The 27253-nt window shown below is 40.6% G+C and overlaps 1 protein-coding gene across 11 annotated transcripts in view; it reads right to left on the bottom strand.

The window, feature by feature from the left end:
- Positions 1-950: 950 nt before the first annotated feature.
- Positions 951-27253, bottom strand: part of cita (citron rho-interacting serine/threonine kinase a) — a 36622-nt gene continuing 10319 nt past the window's right edge. For 3 of the 11 annotated variants that reach the window (XM_069517158.1, XM_069517164.1, XM_069517160.1), the window contains exons 11-50: positions 24305-24410; positions 23788-23931; positions 23518-23637; positions 21342-21512; positions 21181-21234; positions 21030-21083; positions 20655-20795; positions 20409-20537; positions 19827-19922; positions 18957-19073; positions 18212-18321; positions 17661-17835; positions 15508-15705; positions 15224-15277; positions 14758-14955; positions 14286-14479; positions 14076-14211; positions 13832-13936; positions 13486-13626; positions 13152-13259; positions 12800-12992; positions 12116-12277; positions 11315-11338; positions 10661-10798; positions 10011-10191; positions 9836-9927; positions 9567-9671; positions 9187-9356; positions 8781-8825; positions 7196-7276; positions 6972-7107; positions 6740-6879; positions 6492-6584; positions 6247-6355; positions 5937-6065; positions 5615-5695; positions 5437-5515; positions 5080-5262; positions 3499-3886; positions 951-2989 (exon numbers count right to left, since the gene is read on the bottom strand). In XM_069517158.1, coding sequence (XP_069373259.1) covers positions 2966-2989; positions 3499-3886; positions 5080-5262; positions 5437-5515; positions 5615-5695; positions 5937-6065; positions 6247-6355; positions 6492-6584; positions 6740-6879; positions 6972-7107; positions 7196-7276; positions 8781-8825; positions 9187-9356; positions 9567-9671; positions 9836-9927; positions 10011-10191; positions 10661-10798; positions 11315-11338; positions 12116-12277; positions 12800-12992; positions 13152-13259; positions 13486-13626; positions 13832-13936; positions 14076-14211; positions 14286-14479; positions 14758-14955; positions 15224-15277; positions 15508-15705; positions 17661-17835; positions 18212-18321; positions 18957-19073; positions 19827-19922; positions 20409-20537; positions 20655-20795; positions 21030-21083; positions 21181-21234; positions 21342-21512; positions 23518-23637; positions 23788-23931; positions 24305-24410 — 5104 coding nt within the window. In that variant the 3' untranslated portion in view covers positions 951-2965. Of the gene's footprint in view, positions 2990-3498; positions 3887-4228; positions 4366-5079; positions 5263-5436; positions 5516-5614; positions 5696-5936; positions 6066-6246; positions 6356-6491; positions 6585-6739; positions 6880-6971; positions 7108-7195; positions 7277-8780; positions 8826-9186; positions 9357-9566; positions 9672-9835; positions 9928-10010; positions 10192-10660; positions 10799-11314; positions 11339-12115; positions 12278-12799; positions 12993-13151; positions 13260-13485; positions 13627-13831; positions 13937-14075; positions 14212-14285; positions 14480-14757; positions 14956-15223; positions 15278-15507; positions 15706-17660; positions 17836-18211; positions 18322-18956; positions 19074-19826; positions 19923-20408; positions 20538-20654; positions 20796-21029; positions 21084-21180; positions 21235-21341; positions 21513-23517; positions 23638-23787; positions 23932-24304; positions 24411-27253 lie in introns of those variants that run through there. The other 8 variants (XM_069517174.1, XM_069517183.1, XM_069517187.1 and 5 more) reach the window with 8 other exon arrangements.

The raw sequence follows: 27253 nt of genomic DNA on the forward strand, positions 1-27253 counted from the left end.
CTTTCTCTGACAATGTCACAGTACGGCACGGCACAAATAGCACAAGTATTTAAGTGACATTTATTCTTGCTGACATTTATGCCAAGGAAATGGCCAAAGAGTGTGTCTCCTCCAATGTCTGTGAAACCACACTGTAAAAATAATAAGACTGATATCGAGAAAGTTTTAAAAGAAATGCATGACAGAGATAAGTAGTGGACAAAGGCCAAAGATGACATTCCACTTGGATGCATTTCTTAAACTACACTGGTGTAAGTGTTAAAGAGCTTGTGAAACTAATCTCAGCGATGTCCACAGAAGGTTGGACATGTTGAAGAGCTGAACACATCCTTACAATGTGCTGTGTCTCTCTGCGGCATTAACAAGTCGTCAAGTATCACTTGATGCCACCCAGGTCAAGAAAAGTGACAGTGCGTGAAAATGAGCTGAATGGTCCGGGGTGAGTAGGTGACACCACGGGTGTGTGATCTAAATTAAGAGAGGTGTTCAGAGACTCCCTGCGCTCCGTCCACTCACTGTCAAACGCAAAGCTGGTGCTGAACTAACAGCAGATGTCACTGGTGTCATCTCGCAGGCAGCATGGCGAGTACAAAGAGGTTACAATTAGACAAGTTCCTGTTAACAAACGAGGCAGCAGCTATTATTGAAAACTTCTGCTCTGCTCTCAGTTTCGGATCGGAGCAGCCGCTGCAGCTACTGTGGCTGGAATGGCGAGCCACTGAGCGCTGGGATCAGACACCTATAAATAGACCAACCTCCTCTCACACAATGGACATGGACAAATGGCCATTTCACTGGCAGACTGGAGAGTGAGTGTTTAGTAGAAAAGGAAAAAAAGCTGCACACACGACCAGTTTCCACTTCCCTTACCTTACAGGTTTAATAAGGAAGAGTATGAAGGGATTGAAATTAACACAGCCACAACACAAGAAGACAAATTAGAAGGGAAAGACAATGCATATAATATTTAATATTCTGTGACAAAATCTCTACAGGGAGAACGCTAATAAAACATTTGTTAGCAGACATCAATATCATATCCAGTGTTACGGCATCATGATACAGGATCATGTGAAAAGTAATGCTAATTATAAAAAGAATATAAAAATGAAATAAAACAGGATGGAAAAACCCTTCTTCTATAGAGTCCTATATAGACAGCAGTAGAAAACTTGTGCAATCTGTAGCTTTGGGTGCTTTCTGTTGAGAAATTGTGACCAATGAATCGGTTCCGTCGTCTTGGCTTCAATACATTCAGGAAGGTTTGTGACGTGTAAAAAAGAACAATAGTGGATTCAGTAAGTTGATGAAAAGTCTTCCTATTGAGCACACTACTGTTGACAGACACGCTGGGCAAGTTAAAATGTGGAATCTCCAAAAACATTTCTACAAACACCCATTTTCTATTTCCTGATATCAAATGAAGATCTGTAGAGATAATAACAGCTCAACAAGAGCAAAGTAATCGTGGACGGATTTGATTTTTTTAAGTTTAGACTGGAATGTTTAGCTTGCCAAGAGTGCCTTTAAAATTTTAAATTATAAGAATGAACTGTGCAAAGAGGTAATAGTTAAATGAACAGATGTTATTCACGTGCTTCATTCTTAAAACTGGAATAAAAATATTACCCGAATGAGGCAGAAGCAGAAGACAACACTCCGTTTCATTTCAGATATACATATCCATGCCGTTTACGAATCAGGGAAAATTTATTTTCCTCTTCACCTTGAACCATTTTGGGCTATTTACAATATTCAGGGACATTGTACAAGAAGAAATGCTCAAGTACTATGTTGTAAGCTTCATACATGATCTTTTTTTCCCTCCTGTCATATAATTTAGCACTGAGGTTTTGCCTTTGACAGATGAAGTGCATACAAGAGCTGGATCCAGATACAATCACTCACTTGATAAAAGACGTTTGGACATATTAAAAGAATACTCATTGGACATTCAAGAGGACACGTAATATTTTTTTTTTCTTTAACAAAAATAGACATGGCTTAATCCAGCCTTGAAATTCCTTCTTAATATATAAAATTATGTCTCGTCTATTTACAGTCAGATAGCGTTCTGAGGGATTAGAAAGGTCCTGCTCCATCGCTGCTGGGGGATTGTGGGTAGTGCAGTTTTAGTGTCAACCTATCTGAGGGCAGACAATCATCCGGTGTGTGATGTACAGGGGTTGGAAGGGTTCATTCATTTATATTTTTATTCAAATTAGTGTTTGCTCGAGATAAGTCCTGTTACCTTAGCTAGCCACAGTCTCGACAGGAGACTGAGGCTAGTGAAGAATGATTGTAATAAGCTGATAATGATTGTGTATTGACGTGTCAGCGCAGGACTGGAGCCAGAAATGTTGGATGTTCACTACTCTCCTGCCCTCATCTGTAGCTACACAGGACAGAGCTGAGTGTGGAAAGTTGCCACTTGTGATAATACTATTTTCTGCCATTTTCACTCATGAGCGACTTCTGAAAATATTTAGGCTTTGACTTGTTGCTACGGCTGTGCTTATCTATTACAGTCTCTACCGACTGGAGTAAACTGAAGCGAGAGAAACTCATGAGTCAAGTCTATTCACGTCACACTTTTCTGTTGTTGACGAAATTAAATCAAATCAAGTTACTTCCTTCTCAGATGACAGAGCACATACTCACACCGCACCTCAAAAAAACCTGCTCAGATTGTTAATATGGCATTTTCTGGACCTTCCTAAGTTCATTAAGGAAAAAAATGACCTGATTGTGAAAACATCTATTTATTTCTCTCATTCTCTCTCTGCTCAAACAGCTCCAGATGTTTTTCTCTGTGGGGGTTTCAGCTTAGATGTCAGTCAAAACAGATGTGTGGCAGTGTTTCATCATGAGTCGGTGACATTCTCACTGGTTCCCGAGTTTCCTCCTTTTCCTTTACATAGATGATTTTCTCCGTCCATGTCTGGCTATGTGGCCCTGCTGTGTCTCAAACAGATGATTGGTCCCATACCTGGAGGAAACAGTGAACACAAGGCCATCAGTTACGTATGTGCAAGAAAATATGCTATAATAATTTGATGTTTGCTTGTGACCAATTAAAATTGGAACCAAAACCTATGCTAAAATACACAAAACAGGATTTTTGTGACCATTAAAATAAAATTGGTTCATCAACCCAATCCAGTGGAATAATAATTTTAAAAAAAAGTGATTGACATTAGGTGAAATCCTCTTTGTGAGGGTTAACTGAGAAGATCAACACCATGTTGTGTCTGTCAGTTAGAGATGAAGCTAACACCAGCAGCCAGGTAGCTTAGCTTAGCATTAAGACGAGAGCCAGACAAACAGCTGCTGGCTTTGTGCAAAAGTAGGAACATCTGTCTACCAGCATCTCTAAAGATCCAGAAATTTTGATTTTACATTTGTCCGTCATCTCATCCAACTCAACAAGACAGTGACCGTGTTTCATCCAAAATGTCAACTTAATATTAAAAGAGAGTAAATAAACGACTGTCAAACCTTGTTAACAGAGTTTATGGGTGTGCGTCCAGAGCCAGTATGGAGCCTTTGGCGCTCTTCGAATCGTCCGGGGGACCTCTCCCTACGAACATCCATCATCCGGCCAGGGGAGCGGTCCATGCGAGGGTCTGCCATGGCCCTCCCCGGGGAGCGCTCTAACCGGGGGTCGACCATGGCCCTGCCTGGAGACCCCCCTATCCTGCTTTCCAGCATTCTACCGGGGGACTTCTCTCGCTCCAATGGGCGGCTGGGGGACTTGTCCCGTCGAAACTCTGTGCGAGCCTCTCGGTAGCGGTGAGGTGTGCCTGGGTCTCCGTGAACCAGGGGGTTGGCTGCCAGCCTTTTAGAGATGTGCTCATTGTAGGATGGAGGCCCGCGCTTGTTGGGGCTGTTAGGGAGGAACCGAGGCATAAAGACGGGCACGGAGTGTTGGTAAAAGAAAGAGGCATGTGTCTCGAGACATGGGCTTTGCTTGGCGCTATAGGAATCAGGTCAGTTATTAAATGTGGTGAAGCTGATGAGATCACACTCAAGCTAATTTGTTGAGCAGTTTGTAACTAGACTGAACTCATCGACCACATTTGACTTTTTAAAGTGAAAATACAGTCAGTGGCTGACAACAGGGGAAGAGCAACGTTTGGACTGGTTTCGTAAGCCAGTTTTAAAAATCAACACGATAAGCAAGAACAGCTCATTTGATCGTGAGCATCAAATTGTAATAGACCAGTCTCAGAAGGTAAAAAGAGGCAGTGAGTCTTTATTCAACAATTTCCCTTCTACATTTAATAAGATACACTTTGAAAAGTTAATCTAATTTAGAAAGACAAATCTTACGATTTGTTACAGATAAAAAATGAACTCCTCCTCCTGCAAAGAATAAAATAAAGGTATTACTTTTCTGTTCTTACTGTGTAACCAAATAAAAACATTAGGGCCACATTTTTACAATCACCACCTGTGGATGTCGACCTGTGCCCATCAGTGCCAGCTAGTCCCAGTGACCCTTCAACCACACCAGTGCACATGGAGAACACGAGTGCAGTGTAACACTCTTACAGTATAGACTCAGCATCACAGAGAAGATTAAAGCTCACCAAAAATAAATGAATGAATAAATAAATAAGATGGGTTTTATCTGTGATTTTCCCTTCAAAAGACAAATTAAAGTAATAGCATCATTTATTTATCTATTGATACATAGATAATGCGGCTGTAAAATTATATATAGGAGTTGTCACGAATTGCTAATTAAACTGAGTATCCAGTTCAGGCATATTAAGGGAACTGATATCTATGAGTGTACTTCATTTGGTGCAGTTTGATTCAATGTAAAGGGACTGTTGGTGGAGGTATGCGCTCTACAGTGTACAGTTTGTCTGATCATTTGATACGTTTATTTATTCATTCCTTTATTGTAGAATTGATTTTAGCCTAACATTTGCACATATAACAACAGTGTTGGGTGGTAGTGGCGGTTTAAAAACATATTACAACATAATATGCAAGATTTTATCAGCTATCACGAGTGTTAGCAGGGCCAGGTTTATCAAATAGCGGTTACATGTGTGTGTGTGTTGTCACCTGCGGCCGGAGTCGTTGCGCTGCAGGTCTCCTAAACCCTCTTGGCTCTGGACCAGGTTGCCTTTGCAGCATATGACCCTCAGTTTGTTCTGGTAGGACGAGGCCAGGTAGATGGCCCCAGAGGAGATGGCGGGGCCAAGGTAGCGTGGGTTGGGGATATCCAGGTGTGCATATGAGTGAGGCCTGGAAAAGAGGAAATAGCATCAGATATGGCAAATATTTTTTGTTCTCTCCGATCTCTACTGAGCTCTTTGAGCAAGACAATAAATAATAATACTGAATAAGCATCCACACAATGATGATAATGCGTACTAATTGAGACATTAGCACTGACAAATAAGCAGAAGGGAATCTTACCCCAGAGCAGCATGTCCCTGAATCTCAATAACGTCCAGGGAGTTGAAGTAGGTCACAAACAAGTAAGGTTCTCGGTACGCTGAAAGGTCAGAACAAATCCACTTAATATCTTTTTATATTGCGCATAAATAATTGGAAAATAAATCAAAATTTGAATGTGTCCCTGATTGACACTAACCAAATGAGAGAGGCAGACGGCTCCATTTGATATCATCACTTCTACTCCTGCGGCCGTATGCATCCACAAACACACCAAACTCTGCGAGACAAATGTTTCAGATATTACTCTAAAAACTGCCTATTTGTAAACATAAACCCAAATAATCTCCTGTTAGAAATAAGCAGGTATCACATTGACAACAATTATTTCCTGCAGACAAATTTTCTCCCACTAAGGGTTAAATTGCGGTTTCTTTACTGATACATGCATTGACATGCTTGACTGCACACACAGCGTAGAGACCATGTGTGCCCACACAGACAGAAAATAGGCATCTTACCATGGAAACAGAGCAGGTATTCATCCTTCTGTGGAGCAGTGGTGACCTGGATGATGGAGATGGGGAAGCTGTGGGAAGACGCAGCGAAGACGGCAGAGGCGAGCGTTACGTCGTTTTTATCCAGGAACTCTGTAGGAAAAGAAAAAAAAAGGCAGTAAAAATCACTATCAGTATGACTGAGGTCATTCAGGTGTGAATGTTCCAACTTCACAGCCACAGATACACCCTCATGTAGAGTTTCTCACAACACCATCTGGCTTATGAAGTTATATTTTCAAAAGCTACATCAATACAGATTTTAAACAGTTACCTTCCAGCACATACTGCTTCATCTCAATCTCATAGAACTTGTTGGTGCCGATGATGATGCTGTAGCCAGTGAAGTGGATACAGCTGCAAGGCTCTGACGTCTCAATCTCCTGAAAATACAAAGTTCAACAGTGACACTTTGTCAAACTCATTACTCCCTGAAAGAACACAAAGCTTTAATGTCGACACAAAACAGTCCTTCCTTCCTTCATGTAATCTACATCCTTGTCTCTCAGGCCCACTTACCTTTCTGATGCAGAACTTGTTGAGGCTTTCGTTGAGTCGTAGAATTGTGATCTTATTGGGCATAGCAGCACAGATACAAGTCCCATTGTCAATCTGTGAAGAGAGAACAATTCTGCAATCAGGAGAGCAGTAAATATCTGCAATCAGACAGCACAGCGCTCTGCTATTACTCTGATCATTAACTCTGACTAAATAACAGCCCAACTAAAATGATTGTGTTCTGTGTAAGTAACAACAGCCTGACTCACCTTGCCAGAGGAGAAGAGGTGGCATCCCTTCACTGTCTCAAAGATGAAGGGACTGAGGTCAGGCTGTGCCGGGAGATGAGACTGTGACAAAGACTGCTTCACTTTCTTGATCTCCACCAGACAAAGTGCCCTCTCTTCTCCTGGAGGACAATATCAATGAATGAATGATTAAACAGTACAGTTAAACCTCCGAAGACCGTGCATTTGACTATATTGGGCGTATTGTACTGACCAGTGATCATTAGCAGCTTATCGAGCTCCTTCAGAATCTGGATCTGGAAGACGGAGGTCAGCCCAGGGATGTGTGTCAAAGAGTTCTTTATGACGTTTAGAGCGTACAATCCCTCCTCGGACCCAACCAACACAATCTGAGAGAAAGGGATATCATACAGGTGAACATGCAGCTGAATAATGTATCAGGCAGAGGACATGTCTCAAGTTTTTTTGTCTTTGTACCTGGTCAGTGAGAGGCAGAGTGCAGTTGATGTCCAAACGGTCATCACCCTCCAGTTTCAGCAGGGAGTTCCCTAAAAGTTTCTATTAAAACAAGAAACATAAACAGAGAGAGACATGGACATAGACATGTAAAATGAACAAAAATAGGAACTAAATGAGACAATAACCAATCAAAGAGTAACTAAATGTGACCAGGAATTGGGCGAGCTTTTGATAACAACACTAGTAGTTCACAGTTTCTGATACTACAAACACAAATCAGTTGGTATGTTTAGAGCTGTGTAACTCTGGGTGACCACTTCAACAACCACGTCAGAGCAACAAAAGCAAAAGTAGTGGGTAAATAAATACATGTTATAAACATGGTTTAACATTGCTAGTGTCCTCATGCTGTCCTCTGGTTGTATGGACATTTTACAGAAGACAGCAAAGTAATGACAGGTGCTGCAGATGGAAATTAACTTATAATAGAAAAGTAAAAGTAAGTTAGTAAAAATAACTGAGGGTTAGTCAAACAATTTATAAACAATATGGCCAAAAGTATGCAGACAAAAGACTATTCAATCCAAACACTTTAGTCATGTTTGGTCCATTGCAATTTGGGCAAAGTCCCATAGTTCCAATTTAAAAAATCCTCATGAAGTATATTATTCAAACATCCAGATTTATGGTAACATTTAAAGAAGGTCCTTTGCCATGTTAACACAACAATGCCCCTGTGTATTAAGAGTAATCTTTAACAAAACGTCTCTTTGAGTTTGGTGTGTAAAAACTCAACTGGCCTGGAAAGAGCTCTGACCTCAACCCATCCAACACGTTTAGGATGAACTGAAAAATGAAGCCTTATGTTGATGCTCATGTGGACGGCGTGTAGCCAGTCTTAAGATTACTATGGAAAGTCTTTCTAGGAAGAGGCTTTTATAGCATATTACAGCTCATGGTTTTGGAATGAGATGTTAATAATCACATTTAGGTGTAGGTGTTAAGTGGTAGACATATTTTGGTTTAATAATTTTGGCCATATAGCATATTCTGCCTTAAGGAAAACACTGCGTATTAAATATTTAAATGTATATTTGAATAAAGAGGCAGATTTAACAAACGTTTAAGAACAGTTTTGAAAATCGAACAGTATTTTTAAGGATCATTTGGCACAGGATTGCAAGAGAGATGAAAAAACACAATAAACACACCAACACCAAACAAAATAGAAGTCTGCAGACTGTTGTTGAGCTCAGGTTGCTTCAGGAGTGTGTATATGTGTCTGTGTTTCAGTCAATGGGGCTAAAGCAGCGCATGGCTTTTGCAGAAGCATGCATGCCAGAACATACCGTATGACACCAGGCCAAAGGTGCACAGCAGTGTCTATTCACATCCATGCACTATGTACGTTTTATGTGATGTTCTAGCAGTGTTTCAAAGGGCGGCTCTTCCATTGGACCATATTCAGTCACGGAGCCTCAGACTGTGTTGACCTGTACTGAACGGTGTCAGTGTTATATGCGCATATATGTACAGCTACTGCATGCTCAGTCGGTCGGTCGACTGACTGAAGCCCAAGCGTTCGTGCAGCCACTTACTGTACCTGAACCAGAGGGGATAGGTTCTTCTGTCTTTTAGAAACACCTGCCTATAATATGATCCACACAACCGAGTTGAATGGAGATACACACGCACAGTATAACCACATCAACAAAGACGATGACAACACACAAATAGAAGACGTTGATGTTGAGAACATGCAGAGAGAGAAAGAAGAGGGAGGGGGAGAAAAAGAAGTGAAGGCGCTGGCTGATGTTTAATGGAGGCATTCAGTATATTTGAGCCAATCACACCAAACAATACAGCCACCCTCGGATTACATTACTACATTACTATTGTGCATATTGTAATAAGCAAATTTGTCTGTCTTACACTCTTATTAGGCAAACTCTTGAACCCAATCAGGCCTGACACAAGCAGAAACATTAAATATAGACACAAAAACTTACAGCATCAGAATCGACTTTGTCTTTAGATCCACGGCTACCAGCCACCACAGACTCCAGCACAGCCACCCAGCGCTGCTTGTCAGGGAAGCTGGGAGCCATGAAGTAGAGAGACTGGCCTGGCCAGCAGGTGGTGTGGGGATGTGACTCCAGCTTCAACACATATGGGATATCTGTGTACAGAAACACAAAGCTGAAATGGTTGGCTCTCTTGTTAATAGCGTAATTTCCCAGCCTCGTAGAATGGTCAACATTTTTGTTATATTTTGGAATAAGATGAACAATTATTGAATATTTGCTATTTCAAATATAGGGATTGGAGGATGCACTTCTACTCCTACACAGGCTGAATGAAGCAGATTTAGTTGATGTTAATCTGGTACCTGACTTTGCCGTGTTGATGAGCTCAGAGGCTCCAACGGCTCCATGAATTGTCACTTCTCCATCAGGCATACAGAGCTCAAACTCCTCCTCAGCCGTCACACAGTCTAGAAAAAAAAACACCACATGATTCCTGTTGTTTTATTTCTGTTGTATTGATCTTCATGGTAACATAAATGGTAACCATTTATGGAAAACCATTTGGGAAAAAAGTATTTTCCAATGAAATGTTATCAATATAAAAATACTGCTATAAAAAATAAGTACTGACCCTCTCTGGGCTCACATTCATAGATGGACACTTTGGTTCCATCTAGCACCACGTACTTCGTCTCCCAGCCTTGCTGACCACGCTTTCCATTTCTATGTGAGGAAACACAGAGGTACACACATTCAATGGCATGTATTTAACATGACAAATGTTACAGAAGGACTGAAATTTTTACCGAGGCTGCTTCATCCATCCCTCCAAGCGAACATGCCCACTGGCCTCTTTGACTTGCAGCGCAGGCGAGTTTGCCTTTTCTCGACACAGAGCCTCTGAAAAGTGAGTGGCGTACTCGGCTGGCAGACCGCAGGTGGCCGGAAGACACGGTGAGCATTTAGGGTGACACAAGGTGTGGCACTCTATATTAAGAAAGAAAGAGAGAGAGAGAAAGAGAGGGTGAAGGAATGCTAATATGGATTCATTAGACAGTTTCTTTATTAGTCATTAATCATTAATATGGGAGTTGTTATTATTTGCTTTTTGTTTAAATATTTATAGAATCATGTTTGGAAGAGAAAAAGCATCAAGTGGTGGGGTTATCACCAAGCTTATATGATTTAATGTTGATAACCTCTGCCACTCTAGCTGTAATCCTTTAATGACAAGACTAAGACAATTTCCATATTTCCATGAGAGTCTCTGCTCTCCAGTTTTTTTTTATAGGACTCATAACATTAGAAATTTTAAGGACAGCTAAAACTCTTATTCCATCATGAGAGGGAGTTGATTGTGATGGCGACACAACAAGTGCTATTTCCAGCATTTCATTAGAGCCGGCCAATAAATATTCCTGAAATATCTTCACATTTGGTATTCACAGCTACAGACCTAGACAAGTGGCAGCCTGCCGTCCAAAATGCACAGTGTCCAGACAGACGGCACACTTGGCAGCCCTCATGTTGAGGCCCACGGTGAAACGATGAGGGATGTTGTGGTGCATTCGTTCCTTCACACGACGACCAAATTCTGCGATACAAAGAGGAAGAAGCAGGAAGAGAGAGGACTTACTGAAAGAGAATTATGGTACCATAACATTTTGTTACACAAGTAATCATTTCAGAAATCTGCAAAAATTGGATGAGATCCAGTTTTTCAAGCAGCATGGGGCAATTTGAAAAATGAATTGAATGTTTTAATTGCAGGCACAAAGGCATATGAATGTTTAAGTATTTTTTCAAGTCAATCAGAATTAGATAATGCATGCCAATGAGCATGGGGTAAATTAAAATACTCTTGGGTGAAACGTTGCCTATTCTGCCATATGCTATCTAAATCATGACTCCAGGAATGAGGCTGAAAAAAAAATAGACAGAAGACGCCAAACTTGACCTTTCCGAGAAAAGTCTCTGATCAAGTTATGGTTTATGTGACAAAAGGACAGTAAGACAGATTTAGAATTTTAAAATATGTCTTTATAATGCATGATGCATGTAGATGAGCTCATGCATGTGAAGAGACGCACTGTGGTGACTGCTAACTTACTTTCAAAGGTGACCCTCCTCTTTTCTGTGAGGAGCAAGAGGAAAGAGACAGAAAGGAGAGAGCAGTCTAACAATAGCTAAGTGAAAGTAAAGGAACGCAGACAGTCAGAGGTCTGAATCACAAAGCAAGTTTGACTTAGTGAGGGTCTGATAAAATACAAGTAGTATTTTATGATATCACAACAACTGACACCATGGTGTTTAGAGATTCAGTTGCACATGATTAAGGATCATTATTTTTGTCATCAGAAGATTCTGTTCAAATTGTTGCTTGCTATTTTTCCCCACACAGGCTGCTTTTGATATGAGTCACTGAACCAGCCACAATTCTATGATTACATGTTTTACAAGATTCAGTTTCCATGGTGATCAACCACCCCAAAACATTTAGTGGTTCAGCTTTAGTGGATCAAAACCAGTGCTACCTGGATAATCCACTATTCGTACTTTGTGAGACAGGCCCAAGCAGGATTACGACGTTAGCTGGATAAACGCACAGTGAATAAAACCTGAAATGGCTCTTTTTGCTTCCGTGTCCTTGGTGTAACAAGTGCTAAACAGATTTTATCCAATTTTATTCAACTTCATAATCCTGCTTGGTGAGACAGGCCATAGAAAGGACACACACAAATACACAACACGTAAATAAAACATGTGAACAGGGAGTCCCAATTGTGTCGACACTGATAGCATAAGGGTGATCACCTTCAAAACCCAGGTTCAAATTGAGGTGATGAGCTGAGGGCAACATGAGTTTGAAACTGTTTGTTTATTAGTGTGCATCTTGGTGTGTGTGACTAACCTTCGGGTGTGGACATCTCCTTACAGCGGGTGGAGGGGTTGAGCAGGCTGCTGGGGTTGGGCTGATGTTCTGGGGATTTGACAATGGCCGACATGAGGATTTGGTGTCGAGCCTGGGCTGGAGTGGAAGGAGCCATATGTTCCTGTGCTTTGAAATGAGCTGCTGTGTGACCACAAGCAAATAAATCAACCCAATATTAGATCAGGGATATTACATTTGGCTCCATTTCCAAAAAAACAAACAAATTAGAGTCTGAAATAGATCTTATCGGAAGTCGCAGGTGTAGGAGATGGAGGAGCAGGATGCTGTCATGGTAACTCTATTACAAGATGACTGGGAAGAGATAAGGGAGCTGTCTTTGGTTGTCATTTCTCATCTCAAATGGCAAGCCTCACTTAATCGAGGTATGATTTTTAAGTTTTTTAAAAGTTCAATCAACATTGTGGCTCAGTGTCAACAACATGTAAAAACCAAGTTTCCCACAAAGAAAGTATTTATTACAGGACCTGTGTATTTGGACTTTTTGCCTATCTCTATGGGAGGATTATCATCCAGGGTTAACTGCAGCACAACCCCCCAGAAGGATGGAAGATTAACCATCTTGCACCAGGACTAAGCAGGCCAAGAGATGCCATTAGGATAGACAATGCTATATTTGGTGCAGTAAGAGTGCTGTGTCCCTACCCTCTTCCCTGAGGGACCGTAGCTCTATCCTCATCTTCTGCAGAGCCTCTTCTAGCTCTGCACACCTTGAACGCTCCTTCTCCAGAGCCAGTTTCATGTCACTGTACTGCATGGGAACTGCCGGCTGGGCCTGTGGAGCCAGCGCCCCATTTGTTGTGGTACCTACATCTTCCCGCCGTCGCCCAAATATACCCTGTTCAGAGAGGAAACAGCACTGAACTGATTAATATAAAGATACACAGATGTCATTACTTATATTGCACATAAACACAACCGTATGTACAAAGCTTTTACCTTAAGATGATTATCAATTTAATATGGTTTATAGTTTATGAAAAATATTTTCACAGACCTTCTTTTTCTTGGTGGGCTGGTCCATTTTCGCCTGGAGGAAGTCAATGAGTTTGGTCTGCTGGGAGATGGTCCCCTCCATCTTCACCTTCTCGTGGGAGTACACAGCCTGCAGGAATGAAAACAGAAGATTTCATCAAAAAATCCCTCTGGAGACAACTTTAAAAGAATTTCCTCTGAGAACACATGAATTAGTTACTTTATCATCTTGGTCTCACTGGGATACCTTGTAACTTGCCCACATCATCAGTATTATTCTAATATCCCACTATGACTAATTTTCTCCCAGGAGACCATTGTATTTCATCAAATTACAAATGTGTTGCAATTCACACCTGTATATTCTCCAGCTGGTACTCAAGATCAGTTCTCTCGGTCTTGAGCATGTCAGTCTGGTCCAGGGCGTCCTGCAGACCTTGGGTCAAGCGGAAAATGTGGCTCTTCTGCAGGTCCATCTGCTGCTGCAGTTTCCCTTGCTGTCAAAACACCAGCACAGAGATAATTAAATTAAGATTTAAATTAAAAAAAATCTGTCATATTTCAAAGTGGTCACAAATTAACTCAAATAAAAGGACATACGTCCCAAACAAAAAAAAAGGTATTTTGAATACATTTCTTTGACAGCAACAAGTTATATTTAATCAGGTATATTATATAGGATGGTCATATTTGACTTTCTACCTCTTCCATGAGCCTCTGTTTCAGTTCTCGCTCGGTCTCCAGTTTCTGCTGTAAGCTGCGGGCGTTCATCTCGAGCATGGCGTGCTTCTTCTCCAGATCATTGAGCTGTGTGAGTGCACGTTAAAACAAACACAACGCAGCTACTTACTCTGTTTCAGAAGTGACACAAATATTTGTTGACTATTCAGTCCATGTACAGAAGATGGAGTTCATGTTAAGACCATAATAATAATTAGTGACTCACAGTATCAGACAGACTTTCAGCCTTTAGTCTCTGCTCCTTCAAAGCCTGCTGTAAGGCCACTATCTCAGCTTTGTGCTCTTTGACAGCCAGTTCCACTGCCTGGCGAGACTCGCTGCTGCGCTGGTCTGCCCGCAGCCTGTGAACAGCAACAGGGGTAATACATCTTGATGAATATACTCATTGTAATTTATAACGCTGCTTGAATCTTACCTATTCTGCTTCTCATTGTCCAGCAGTCTCTGCAGGTCCCTTGTGCGTCTCTCAGCTTGGCTTTTTTCGTCCTCCAGGGCCCCTCTCCAAGCCTCCCACTGCCGCTCTTTCTCTAGCAGCTCGTCATTTAGGGACTCCAGCTCCACCACCTGCTCCTCCAACATGCTGCATGTTGTCTTCAGTGTCTCAATGTTCTAGAAAGATCAACACCATCTTTCAGTTATTTTTCAGCCAAAGCATGTGATTGTTGCCTCCTGTGTGTCATTTTCAGTCACAGCTCACAGTCTCACTATGAGACTACAATGTTACATGATTCCTTGATCTGGAAATAAGCAAAACAACAGAAAACTTGTAATCTGTCAACAACACTGTTTAACTTCCCACTATATCTAATAATATGATGTTCTGTTGGTAGTTAGTTATTTATGTTCAAAGTTTCATGGATTATTTAAGCATTTCAGTGTGTTTTTACCTGTTTCTGGTTGTTGAGGTGCATCTCGCGGTCGGCCACCTCCCTCCTCAGCCTGTCCACTTCTTGGCTGAGCTGCAGCTGGTCCTCCCTCTCATCGGACGCCTCGTCAAGTTGTTTGGACAGGTAGAAGTTCTGACGGTTCAACTCAGCATTCTCCTGACTCAGCTGAGTAAGCTGCTCCTCCAGGTCCGTGATCACCTGAGGCAATATAAACATAAGGACATGTGAGGGAATAGTATCAGCACCAGTAAAATAATTAATTGAGATCAAAAATACAAAATTACAAGTGTAATAAATTTGAAAACCAAATGCACAAATACAAGGGCGTATTCTATGAAATCTAGCTGTGTTTCCTTGCCAAAGACTTCACATTAAAACCAAGTTTTGTAATTGCACATAAATAATTACATTTGCAAGGTTGCATGGAAACTTTCAGAGATTGTTTTGCTGCTGCAGCGGCACTTACTGAGCAGCTGTCTCTCAAGGCATCAAACTTGCGCTGAATTTCGTCTCTGTGATTCTATGAGAAACAAGAGCAAATGAAGAGCAAAAATACAACATACACTGCTGCAAAGAATCATGAGGAATGATTTATTGCTGACACCATTATTCAAAGCAGATTGAAAACATGATCTGAACTGCAAGCAAGATAGTGGTTGTCAACTTCTAAATAAATTATACAGTATGTATGTGCACCTGTATTTGTATAAGTGACCCTAATTGCACACTGTGTTTGCTTTTGCATCCTACCCTGAGGGCGGTGATCTCCTCCTCAGCCTCAGCGGTGGTCTCTTCCAGCTCGGTCTTTGCCTGTTGCAGCTGGCTCTCCAGGGCAAGACGTGCAGCCTGCAGGCTGCTAATCTGAGACTCACGCTCCTGCAGAGACAAGGTCAACTCCGACACCTGCCTCTTGATCTCCAGCTTCTCTTCTTCATGTTCGAGGCCCATCTACAAGAGGGCACGACTTGTGTTAATGTTGTATGTATATAGAAATGTAGATAAGACATGAACAGATTGTATTTGTATTGAATTTACAGAATTCATTTAGCCTGCTCAGGGGACCATATGGTAGACGTTATTGGACATCAATTCAGAAATTGAAGGCAATTTAATTCTACTGTTTAAATTCAACATGGAGGAAACCAACATCTCTCTGTAATCCTACCATTTTCCAAAAATTACTGATGTGAATATAAAACCTGCAGTCACATCTAACATGATATAGAGGCTACCTTTGCTTTCAATAGGTTAAAGACAATTTCAAATCTTGTCATAAACGTTTTAATGCCATCATTTAATTTAAGAGCCATTTAAAGAACAGAACAATGAAACAAAATTGAAAAATTCCTAATATGTTCCTCATTAAGAATCAAAAGTTCACCCAAACTGAAACCAACTGAATCCGCAGTATAAGAATTAGGACAAAAGGAGATCAATTAGAGGATGACAAGGGATACAAATCCAAATAGCAGATATAGAAATTCAGGTTGAAATTGCAAAACTAGGGAAACAGAAAGAAATCTAAAAGTGGATCATATAAAAAGACCTGTTTAAATTTGAGACCTTTCAAGATTTTTAAAAGAACGTTCTGTGCTGGAAGGGTTCTCAAATAAAATGAAGTTGAAACACACAATGATGCATTTAGCTTTTTCATAGGTTTCACAGTCATAAAAATGGACTGCTGATAGAACTGAAAGTACACATATGTGTGTGCGTACGTGCAAGAGGACTGTATGTTTGTGTGTTTGTAAGTGAGGTTGGAGAAAGGCGAGTAATTAGTGCCAGTCTATATGTCACATCTCAGTGGGGAAAAGTGTGTGGATTTTAAGCTATGTCGACTAAGACACTTCACACCAGGGGGGTGAGAGCCCCCAAACAGGAGAGAGGGGGCATTGTTATGTGATCCTCAATTATATCAAAACTTCTTTTAATAGAATAGGTACAGAACTAATGGGTTTTGAGGTGTATCTCTCTCTTTATGTATTAAAACCTGTTGACTTGATTTTAATGTATTTTCAAATATTGACAGGTGACTGTCTAATGTCAGTTCAATAAGACAAATACAACAGGCACAACAGGGTTGGGGAAGTGTCAGAAGTAAAGGAGCCATTATACCGGATTGTTGTGGTACAGAGGGAACTAAGCCAGAAACAAAGCACTTGATTTACCAGCTGACCATGTGACCCTCACCACGGTCATAAACTTATGGTAGTGACCAAAAGAATGAAATAGGGACTACATGCAAGTTCCCCCTTGAGATGCTGTGGGGAACAGTCACTGCTCCGTGTGTAGAAAAGGAGTCAATTGAGGTGGTTCAGGCATCTGATGCCTCCTGGGCACCTTCCATTGGAAATCTTCCAGGTAAATCCAAATAGTAGTAGGCCCTGGGGTAAACCCAGAACACACTGGGGGGATCGTATCTCATCAAGCCTGGGGATGTCTCTGGATCTCCAGAGAGGAGCTGGAAAATGCTGCTGAGGAGAGGGATTCCTGGACTTCTTTGCTCGACCTGCTGACTGATTTCAGTGTTTCCATGTTGGACTCATGTGAGAAGTTTTTAATCAAGCATAGTGCTTAGAAACTTCTGTCCTGCAGTCTAAGGGTAAACAATTCAGCGGCCATGCAACACTATCCAGCTTAATTTTCATTTGGCCTAATATATTCTCTCACCTGTTGTCAGTCAATGCAGTGACATCATCCTAGACAACTAATACAGGATCAGTAGACATTTTGCAGAGGTGCCACTGTCATCCTGCTGTATTTAATTAGCTCTTTATCTGAAAGGGATCTGAGCTTGGTAGCTGATCCGCTGCTTTAATCCCTTTTGTGGATAGTAATGAGTAATGCTCCAGTGTGCATTATCTAAAGTGAGGCATTATATTTTGAGTTTCCTGTTGCCTCACCTCCCGCAGCCTGCTCTCCAGCTCCAGCAGTCGGGTCCTCTTGGTCTGCTCCTGTTGACTCATCTTCTCCAGGTGCTCCTCCAGTTTGGCATTTTGGGCCTCCAGCTTCCCTGCCTGAGACTCCAGGTAGAACTTCTGCTGCCGTAGCTCTGAGATCATCTCCTCTTGGGCTTTCCTGACCAAAAACAACACCCACACATACCAATTATACTGACTGTTTAGAGCCTTTCATATTGTTCTCTAGAGGAGAATTTTAAGCAGCATACAAATTAGTAATGTGAGCCAAAAGTCACCTTTGTGTTTAACTTGTACAACATGACAATGTGTACATTATACTTACTAAAGTATATATATTATGTAATGAAACAAGTACATTTTTAAGTTACAATAAGTTAAAGATTTATTTATTTTCTGCAGTTGGCCTGCCAAGGGAGATAGATCAGCCACTGTCCACAAACATGTACACTAATGAAGCGATTGCAGATTCCAAAACACAGTCAGTGTGGGCACTCATGAAAGCACAGTGTGGGCAGAAGGTCTAGTTAACTTACATATTCTTCTGGGTATAGATGCTGCTGTTAGCAGCCAGCTTGTTAGCCTCTGACAGCTCAGCGATGCGCTGCTCCAAGTTCTTCATCTTGGAATCCATAGCATTAATGGTCTGCAGGAAGAGGGAGACTCAACATTAGTGGAAATCACATCCCAGCAAATGGGCTCCGAATGCAAAACTCATATATTCCACTTTGATTGACAGTCAAATCCTACTAAGAACCTTGGGATGCATATATTTGAACGGCACATTTTTTACAGGGAACACAAATCTGTACTCCAGTAAAATCCTATTAGAGTTCATTTAGGTGTTGCCTGGATTGTCTACTGTCAATGTCAGATGACTACCTCTAAAAGCTTCTTAACTGTTTCAATTCTACCACATTAACCAGATTAGGGCTTGGGCCCAGGCTTTATAATGCAAGTAAACTACAATTTAATCCAACTGTACAGTCCGGCACAATTTTTCACCACGAGAGCAAATTACAGACTAAGAATCGAATGAAAAACATTGATGGATTTTAGTTGCCAAACTCTGAGAACAACTTCAGAGGTGAATGAAAAGAGATCATATGTTTATAAACTTTCACCCTGTGAGACTCACATAGTGCATTGGACTTGCTGAGTATAAAGAAGGGAATAAAACATACACTGCTGCTGCTGAAGATAATTCAATAAAACATATTTTTAACTCCCTCAGTTTAGCAGCAAATAACAAGGTCAGTTAAAAAACTGCTGTTTCCTTACTGCTTTCTGTTCACTGATAAGTTTGCAGTTCTCCCTGGACTCCTCCTCTTGTTGGGCTCTTCTGGCCTCGAGGCTCTCCTTGTCAGCCAGGTCTACCTTCATCTGGGCTTCCAGAACCTTGATCAGACAAACCAGTGAACAGACGATGAGACATAATCATGTTTAGTTGGAATTCTATAATCTGCTGCATTACTAAAGCATATTGACATGGTTCTAACCTGGTGTGGCAGCAGTAATTAATGTGGTGTCAAGTCTCAGTGTAAAACATGTGGCAGCTCTGACTTACATCTTGCACAACACTGATTTAAAATAGCAGCACTGAAAAGGAATTAATACTTAAACATATACACTCAATTGGCAGTTCATAAGGTACAACTAGCTTAAAGTAACACAGTCTAATACAACTGTAAGAACAGTCATCACTTGAAGAGTGTAGTCTCTAAGGCTGCTAAAATGAGCTACATCATAAAGAGTGGGGTGGAAAAATGTATACATTATATAGTAAGAGTTGAACCTAACCATCATGAATGTAGAATTTCAAGGGTCTGATTAAAGTTGGTGGGGAGGTGCTGTTCTGTGGCTGCCATGCAGCATCTCACACTTGGCATTAGAGTATTTTTACAAGACAGATAAAAAATGTACTTTACTCCACACAAACTCAAAAATGATGATGCCCAGCTGGTCTGGACCAAACCACCTGTCAGTCCAAAGCCACTTAAGGTGCAATGTAAGTGTTGACTATGTCTGATGTTTTTTGTCGGTGGAAAATGTCCTGTGATTATTGCTACAAACCAAATTCCTTATGGGGAAAATAAAATAATCTATTTATCCATCATTTACAGTCCTGATGTATATATCATACATTCCCACCTTGATCTTGTCGTCATAAAGCCTCTCTTTCTGAACCAGTTGGGTTTCCATTCGCTGTGCTGTCGACTGGGCATCTCGCAGGTTGTCCTCCAGTTCCTGGAGGATGTAGAATCAAAAAGGTAACTGGAAACATTCAACACAATAAAATATACTCAAAAGAAAATTCTGTGGTTGTATCATCATGGTTAAAGTCACTCAGAACTGTAGAGTTGACATGTTTGCACAATCTACTGAAAATCAGTGAAGAATCTACTCTCAATTCAAAAATATTAAATGAAATTAAATGAAGAAACTTGCAAAGAAAAGCTGGAAATCCACAAGTCGGTTGCAGCGTTGCCTGCTCATGCTGATGCTGCTAAAATCATATGTCTGTTAAAATCTATATATTTACTACTGACTAGTACCAATTTGAGAGTTCACTTAGCATGGAACTGTCTAATGAGAGTGTGCATGTGTGTGTTCTAAGATAAGTGAGGAGGATAGAGGAGAGGGCTGAATGAACAGGAGAGGTGGGCAGAGGGGGGTGAAATTAGGGGTGGAGTGGGGCAAAGTATTAGTGAGCCTTATCTTTAGCTCTCTCACCAGGATCTTTTCAGCCATCTGCTGGATCTGCTGGGATTTGGTTTGAATGTCATCTTTCAGCTTATTCTCTCGCCGCTCAACCATTTCCAGCCTCTTTACCTGGTTCTCCAGGGTCTTCCTGCCCTCCTGCTTACACAACAAAGATAATAACATAAAACTAACCATACTGACAATTTCTCAAGGGTTATTTGTTGTGGTCCGCCCTATCACAAACACCAAACATTTTTAATCATTTTAGTGTAATACCTCTGTCTCTCTCAGGCGACGTTTTAAAGTGTCACTGGAGTCGCTTTTGCCTCGCAGACGCTCCAGGTCACGTTCCAGACGCTCTTTGGCCTGCCGGACATTCTGCAGCAGCTCCGTTGCTTCTGTGCTCGCTTTCACTGCCTGGGGGAGGTCAAGAGTTCAAAGGCTTTTAGTGGATCCCCAGACAAACCTTGTGATATGCTCGGGCAATTCCTATCCCCTAAGATATTGCAAAAAAAAGCCTCTCTGGAGAGAGACCCAGAGCAAGCCAACCACTGTCGATCTACTTCTCATACAATCAGGAAAAAAGAGGTTCTCACAACTCTAAAAGCACAAATAATGTTAATGTGAGTAAAATTCTGAAAATGAATTTACCTTGGACAGTTTGTCCTGGAGCTCTTGGATTTTCACCTGCTGCTCAGAGTTAGTCTTAACAGAGAAAAAAAACACTGTAAGCTCAGACACAAAGTTTCAGTGTCAGTGATGCTAAAACCATGAAGATTTATCTGAACAGAGGAACTGATACCTTCTCAAGTTTGGAGAGAAGCTCCTCCACGTCGGCCTTTCCCTGCTCTTTGGCCTGGAAAACAAGGGAGAAAAAGGAAAAAGAGAATTCTCACCCTTAAGACTTGGTCACGATATACATTTGCATTACCTGATCTTTAAGGATCTCTGATAAAAACAAACCTTCTGGATTCTCTGCTGGTATTCCACAGCTTTCCTTTTCAGTTCCTCACTTGTTTGTCTGGAGTCCCTAAGTTCGGATTCATAGAGGTCACTGCGGCGCCGGGCAGCTGACAGGTCCTCCTCCAGCTGCCTGATGGTCACCTGCATCTCTTCCAGCTGGGCATGGTACTCCTGAGGGCAGAGAAACGACACATATAGAAAAAAATCTGATCCAAAAAGCGGCAGTATTCATAAAAGTAGAGGTCATGTTCGAACCTGACATTACTGTGGACATGGCTGTTATACCTTTATTTATTTTTTTATAAATCTTTTTATTGGTTTTGTCATTTAGATACACCAGCAGTTCACATGTACACTGTGTGCAAAATAAGATGTCGAACAGTAGTTGTTGGCTGCTTCATCTAATGCTCTATCGAACTAGAGCTAGTCATCTAGTCACTTTCTGGGTGAATAATAACTCTGTTTAAATACTCTAAAAAGGGTTGCCATGTTTTAATGAAGGCGTTATCAGAACCCACCAGTGAGAATCTAATCTTCTCAAGTTTGATATGAGTTAAGACCTCTTTAAGCCAGCTGTTGTGTGAGGGTGGGAGAACATGTTTCCACTTAAATAAGATAAGGCATCTAGCCAATAGGGTTGTAAAGGCCAATACCCGACGTTTTGACGCAGGGAGATTGGGTGTCATAAGTGGGGGTGAGCCAAACAAGGCCGTGCAAGGTTCAGGATCAAGATCCATATTAAACACTGTTGCAAGTGTATCAAAAATTTGGCGCCAAAAGCCAGTGAGGTTCGAACAGGACCAAAACATGTGTGTGTGATTAGCATACCTTATATTTTTAGATTTAGGTTTTAGATTTTCATCTCATATGTCTTACATAATATTCTCAGCATTGCATACTGAACCAAACTGCTGAATGTATTGTAACATGGGGAATATTTCTACTTTGTGAGGACTTCAGGGAAAGAATTTGTTCTGTATAAGCTGTTGGAAAATAACTGTTGTCATTTTAGTCTGAATCCAAGTGTTTTTTCCCAGCTCAGTAAAATGACCCTGCTTTTGAAAGCATTTCTGAAGGAAGAATAAAATAAAATGCATCAGTGCAGCTCTTCAAGTTGTGCCACAAGGAAATGTTTAGGACTGCTGTATCATCACAAGCTTAATTTCAAGAAGTTGTTGCCTTGTGTGTTTTTCCTACATAAATGTATCTTTCTGTTCAGGAATCTCCTGGAGAAAAAAAACAATTAGCAAATGTTCATGTTTTAGCAACAGCAGCAAGAGCTTTTATAGAACTGCATGAACAAAGGAACTGAGCTGTTCGTACAGGCGGCAGCTTCTGCCTGTGCTATACAGACAAAGATGTACTTCACAGATCTGCTGACACTGTCTCATTGCACGGTGATCTAGAGAAACTGCAGTGCACTGCTGCAATGACCATTTATCACTAAAACTGTCAAAATCAAAGATAACAACTCAAGGTTTACTACTTCAAAGCTGCAGTTGGCAACTTTGTGAGTGAAAGGAAAATAACTGCTTTGCAGAGACAACATGTTGCACTGATGTTGGTGTAACAATAAATCTTTGATTTCACCTCCTGATCACTTCCTGTACAGTGACACTGGATAAATGCAAAGAATGACTCGACCAGGTCCCAATCACAAAGGATGACATGTCTGCTATAGACGTGATTGATTATGTTTTTGTGTCTGAATATATTTCCAAATAAAATTTTAACTTGTGATATAAATTAAATCATGAACGTATGTTAGATTATTGTAAACACGGTGTGTTATTCCCCTGGGAGGGTGATGGGCAGAGTAATGATATAAGTCTCCTTCACTCTGGTAGCTTGCAGGGATATCATCTGTTCAGATGACCTATTGAGTGCTGAGGACAAGGGAGTCCTCAGAGGGGAAGCCCTGTCTGTGTGACAGGGACACATTGAGCAGGAATATAATCTCAGGGCTGATTCAGGTATTCTGTTTACAGTAACAACAGTAAAAATATGAGATGTAATAAGATACAAAGAGTATAAACACAGTGGAAAGAAGAAGAATTACAAGTTATAAGTAAAAACCTCTTTATATACAGTCTATGGTAAAAACGTATCATCATAAATGAGTTTGGTGACGAATAAAAGAAGACAGAGTATCATCTGAATTAGGAGATTTCCATACTTGCTCTTTAATTTCCTGCAGCTTATTGCTCTGTTCTCGGATGTCATGCAGCAGCTGCAGGGCCTTGTCATCCTCTCGGGAGACCTCCACACGTGCCTCTTCCAAGCTTCGTTTCAGGCTCTGCAAACACACATACACAGGGCTGTGATTGGTCTGAATTAATTCTGATTTCAGACATTACTGATTTCTGTGTTCTCACACACAACACCGTGCACACACGCACACACACACGCACACACACACGCACACAGTGTTGTTATTTTGACTCACGCTGCACTCAGTAATGTAGGTGGCGAGGTCTTGCTCCAGGATGCTCCGCTGAGTCTCAGAGGCCTTCAGCTCTACATCCTTCTGGTGGAGTACTGACTCCAGGTCAGTCATTTTACGCTGAAACCTGGAGATCTCCTGCTCCATCTGAATTCACCAGAAAAAAATGCACAATTACAGGCTTCTTTGCAATTCTGCAGAGGGATAATATGTAACTGAAAGGGGGATTAGTTGTGTAACATTCACTTTCTCAAATGCAGCAGAACCGTTAAGTTCCTTAAGGCAGTGATTTAAATCAGGGGGAATGGTCCATCAGACATAGGTTATGACGACAGCTGAAAGATTTGACCCAACATGCATTAAAACACATGACATTGGTGAAGTGCTCTTTAATAATAACAATATGATGATTATTATAATAATAACAATGGTGGAATAATATTTGCTAAAAACCTATTTCTACAATTCGGAAATACAAACACTGAATTATTAATAAAGGCAGTAAAGAGTCCACACTCACCTTGTGACATTTGTCTTGAGTTTCTTGTAATTCTTTGCTTTTCAGGTGAAGCTTCTTTTCCATAGAATTGGCCTTAGCTGGAGAGTTGAGGCCTGCAGACACCGATCTAAGGACAACAACATATGCATCTTTAATTCCATTTACTCCAAACATAGATACAAAATGCCTCACTTGCATTGCACTTAGATGCAGCAAAAGATGCACATGTTCTCATATTGTGCATTGCAATAACCAGCTCAAAATGTGTTGTTTTTGCATCTATGCTAAGACAACTCATGCTGGTCAAGCACCATATTCAAACACATTCTGACCAATATCACGTAAGCAAGTGAGCAAGCTTTACATCATATCAGCTAACCAGCATGAGGATGACAGGCAGTGTCAGATCATATCATAAACCCACATCATTTAACAGCAAAGCCTGACAGTACTATAGCTGTAATCAAGATGGCTGAAACGCAGACAACACCCACACATCATAAATGAGCAACAGACACTGACAGGATCCAAATTTGTCTCCACTCAACTTTAAGAACAGCTCAATGTGTAGTCATAACAATAAGGCATTCAACTGGCACTTTTGAAGAAAGAAAGAGCTGGATATATTCTATTCATCGAGGTCTGTTCAGGATAAAACAGCAAGAATATTTGCTTTTTGCCAGACATAATTATTTTACAGGAGAATTTAAGATGTGCTTTTTACTTTGGAGTGGTATATGCAGATGTCTGCAGTGAGTGCACTGCACCCATCTTTCTTGTTTATGTAAAGGGATGTCCCATTTTATTTCCATTCATATTTAGAGCACAAAGTCAAATGTCCTTCTCTTGACCAGAGAAAAGGGCAATTGTGAATATAAGTCTTCTAAATAAATGAATGGGTCTGTATGAATGAGTTCACAAATACCGCAGAGGGGTCTTTAATAAAGTTGACTCAGTCTGAGTCACAGTGTTAAAAATAATCACAGCTCCCTTTGCCTCTGCAGAAACGCCCCCTGAAACGCGGTATAATATACAGCAAAAAATTAAATATATATGTATATACATAGAGAGGAAGAGAGTGTATAAACAGACACATCTCACATCTCTAACACATCAACAACTCAATCCATTTTACAGAAATCTGGACTATTAAAAAGATATGTTCTTGCTGAAACTGTTGCCAATTAAAAATAATAATAATAATAAGGCAATTGAAAAACTGCGAAAAATGTTCTGAGCTAATTTGCATGTTTTACAACTCATGTCTTTCTTACAACATTTAAAAGGCACTGTGAATTTTGACTCAGTATAAAGTGTGGACGGATTCATTCTTCACCATAAACTTCTGGACTTCTCATTGTTTACGTATTAGACTATAAATTAAAGGAAACATCAACAATGTTGTGACGGGAGCCTGTTTATTATTTTTAATGTTCTAAACATCAAAATAGAAAATAAATATTTTTCCAGGAGAGAAAAGACCAGGCCTCAATTTTCCTATCTGAGGAATATGGTCATTATCATGTCTCTGTAATGTCGAGAGAAAAAAAATGAGTAGCCAGTGCAGACTGCATTATTAAAGAGAATCAAAGACCGACGGGGAGTGAGGAGATATGTGCAAGTGAAAAGCTTAGCAGCACTAAACAGGTACACAAAGAGAATGGATGCTGAGGAAAACGCAAAGAAACACAGTTAACCCTGTGAGTCCAACATCTATGCAGGGTTGCAATGGTAAGGGATTTTTCCTGGGAACTGTCAATCATTTCTGAAAAAACTGAATATTCAATATATAAAGAAATAATAATTCACAAAAACAATACGGAATCAATAATTAAGGAAATTAATGCATCTCCATCCATAAAATGAGAGGTTGGAGAAATGGAGTTTAATGTATGAATCTGCTTTTGTTTCCTCACCAATTAAGTTTTTTGGTGCCAGACTGTATTTATTCATTTTATTCATTCATACAAACAAATGTTTTAACATTGTGTAAACGAGCACAAGGGTGTTTAAATGTAAGATATCAATAATCCTCCAAAGACAGTAAATACCGAAAGAGCCACTTGCGGAGATAACACTTCAAGGGGGAAAGTGACCACATGATGGCGTAAGATGAAAAGTCGGTTGATTATTGAAATCATTCAGAATCATCCTCTTGGGAATATATGTACTCATAACATAGCCTTCTGTCTGTGTCAATTCAAGGCAATCTGGTCGGCAGCTATCAAAATATTCCACTCTTGATTCAAGAGATAAATGATGATCAGACAGACGGACCGCTTGACATTATTATCCTTATGCACAATTACTAGTAGGCAAAAACCAAAGACATTAGTGGAAAAAAATATATATGTTTTTCAAAAACCTCAGAACATTTCATATCACCTTAAGTGAAAAAAGAAAGATTTCCTTGGATGTGTATGAGCCCAGATTCAAGGCACCATGCAAAGATGATTCTCTGACAGTAAACCACTGTCGGCCTCTTATAAATGTGAGGCAAGCCGTTAAGAGGATTTTGTTGTTGAGTTTTTCCTAATGAGGAGTCAGACAGACAAGTTTACAGAGAATGGAAAACACCCCAAAACACATGATTAGCATTTCATTATGCCTGGCTCTGCGTTCATTTCCCTTTCCTTTTTGGCATTGTAAAGAATAATATGTACACACATACATAAATAAACGCACTCAAACAGAAATCTGACACATTCTATGAGCTCTGAGCTCCTCTTAATCAAATGCAGCAATGGAAAAGACTGGCTTCTGATAAAAACCATGAACAGATGACTGATGGTGTAACAGCAAGGGACAGAGACATTAGAAGAGGGAGAAAATAAGAGGAAGCGATGAGACGGGTAACGATGGGGGTGGGGACTGGGGAAAAAAAATATCATGGTAGAAATAGATTCTCGTTCCCCAATCTGAGCTCTCATCCTTTTCCCTGTCTAATCTACTCACGCTTTTTCTTCCCTC

Source organism: Paralichthys olivaceus, chromosome 2 (genome assembly GCF_024713975.1).
Source record: "Paralichthys olivaceus isolate ysfri-2021 chromosome 2, ASM2471397v2, whole genome shotgun sequence".
Taxonomy (NCBI): Eukaryota; Metazoa; Chordata; class Actinopteri; order Pleuronectiformes; family Paralichthyidae; genus Paralichthys; species Paralichthys olivaceus.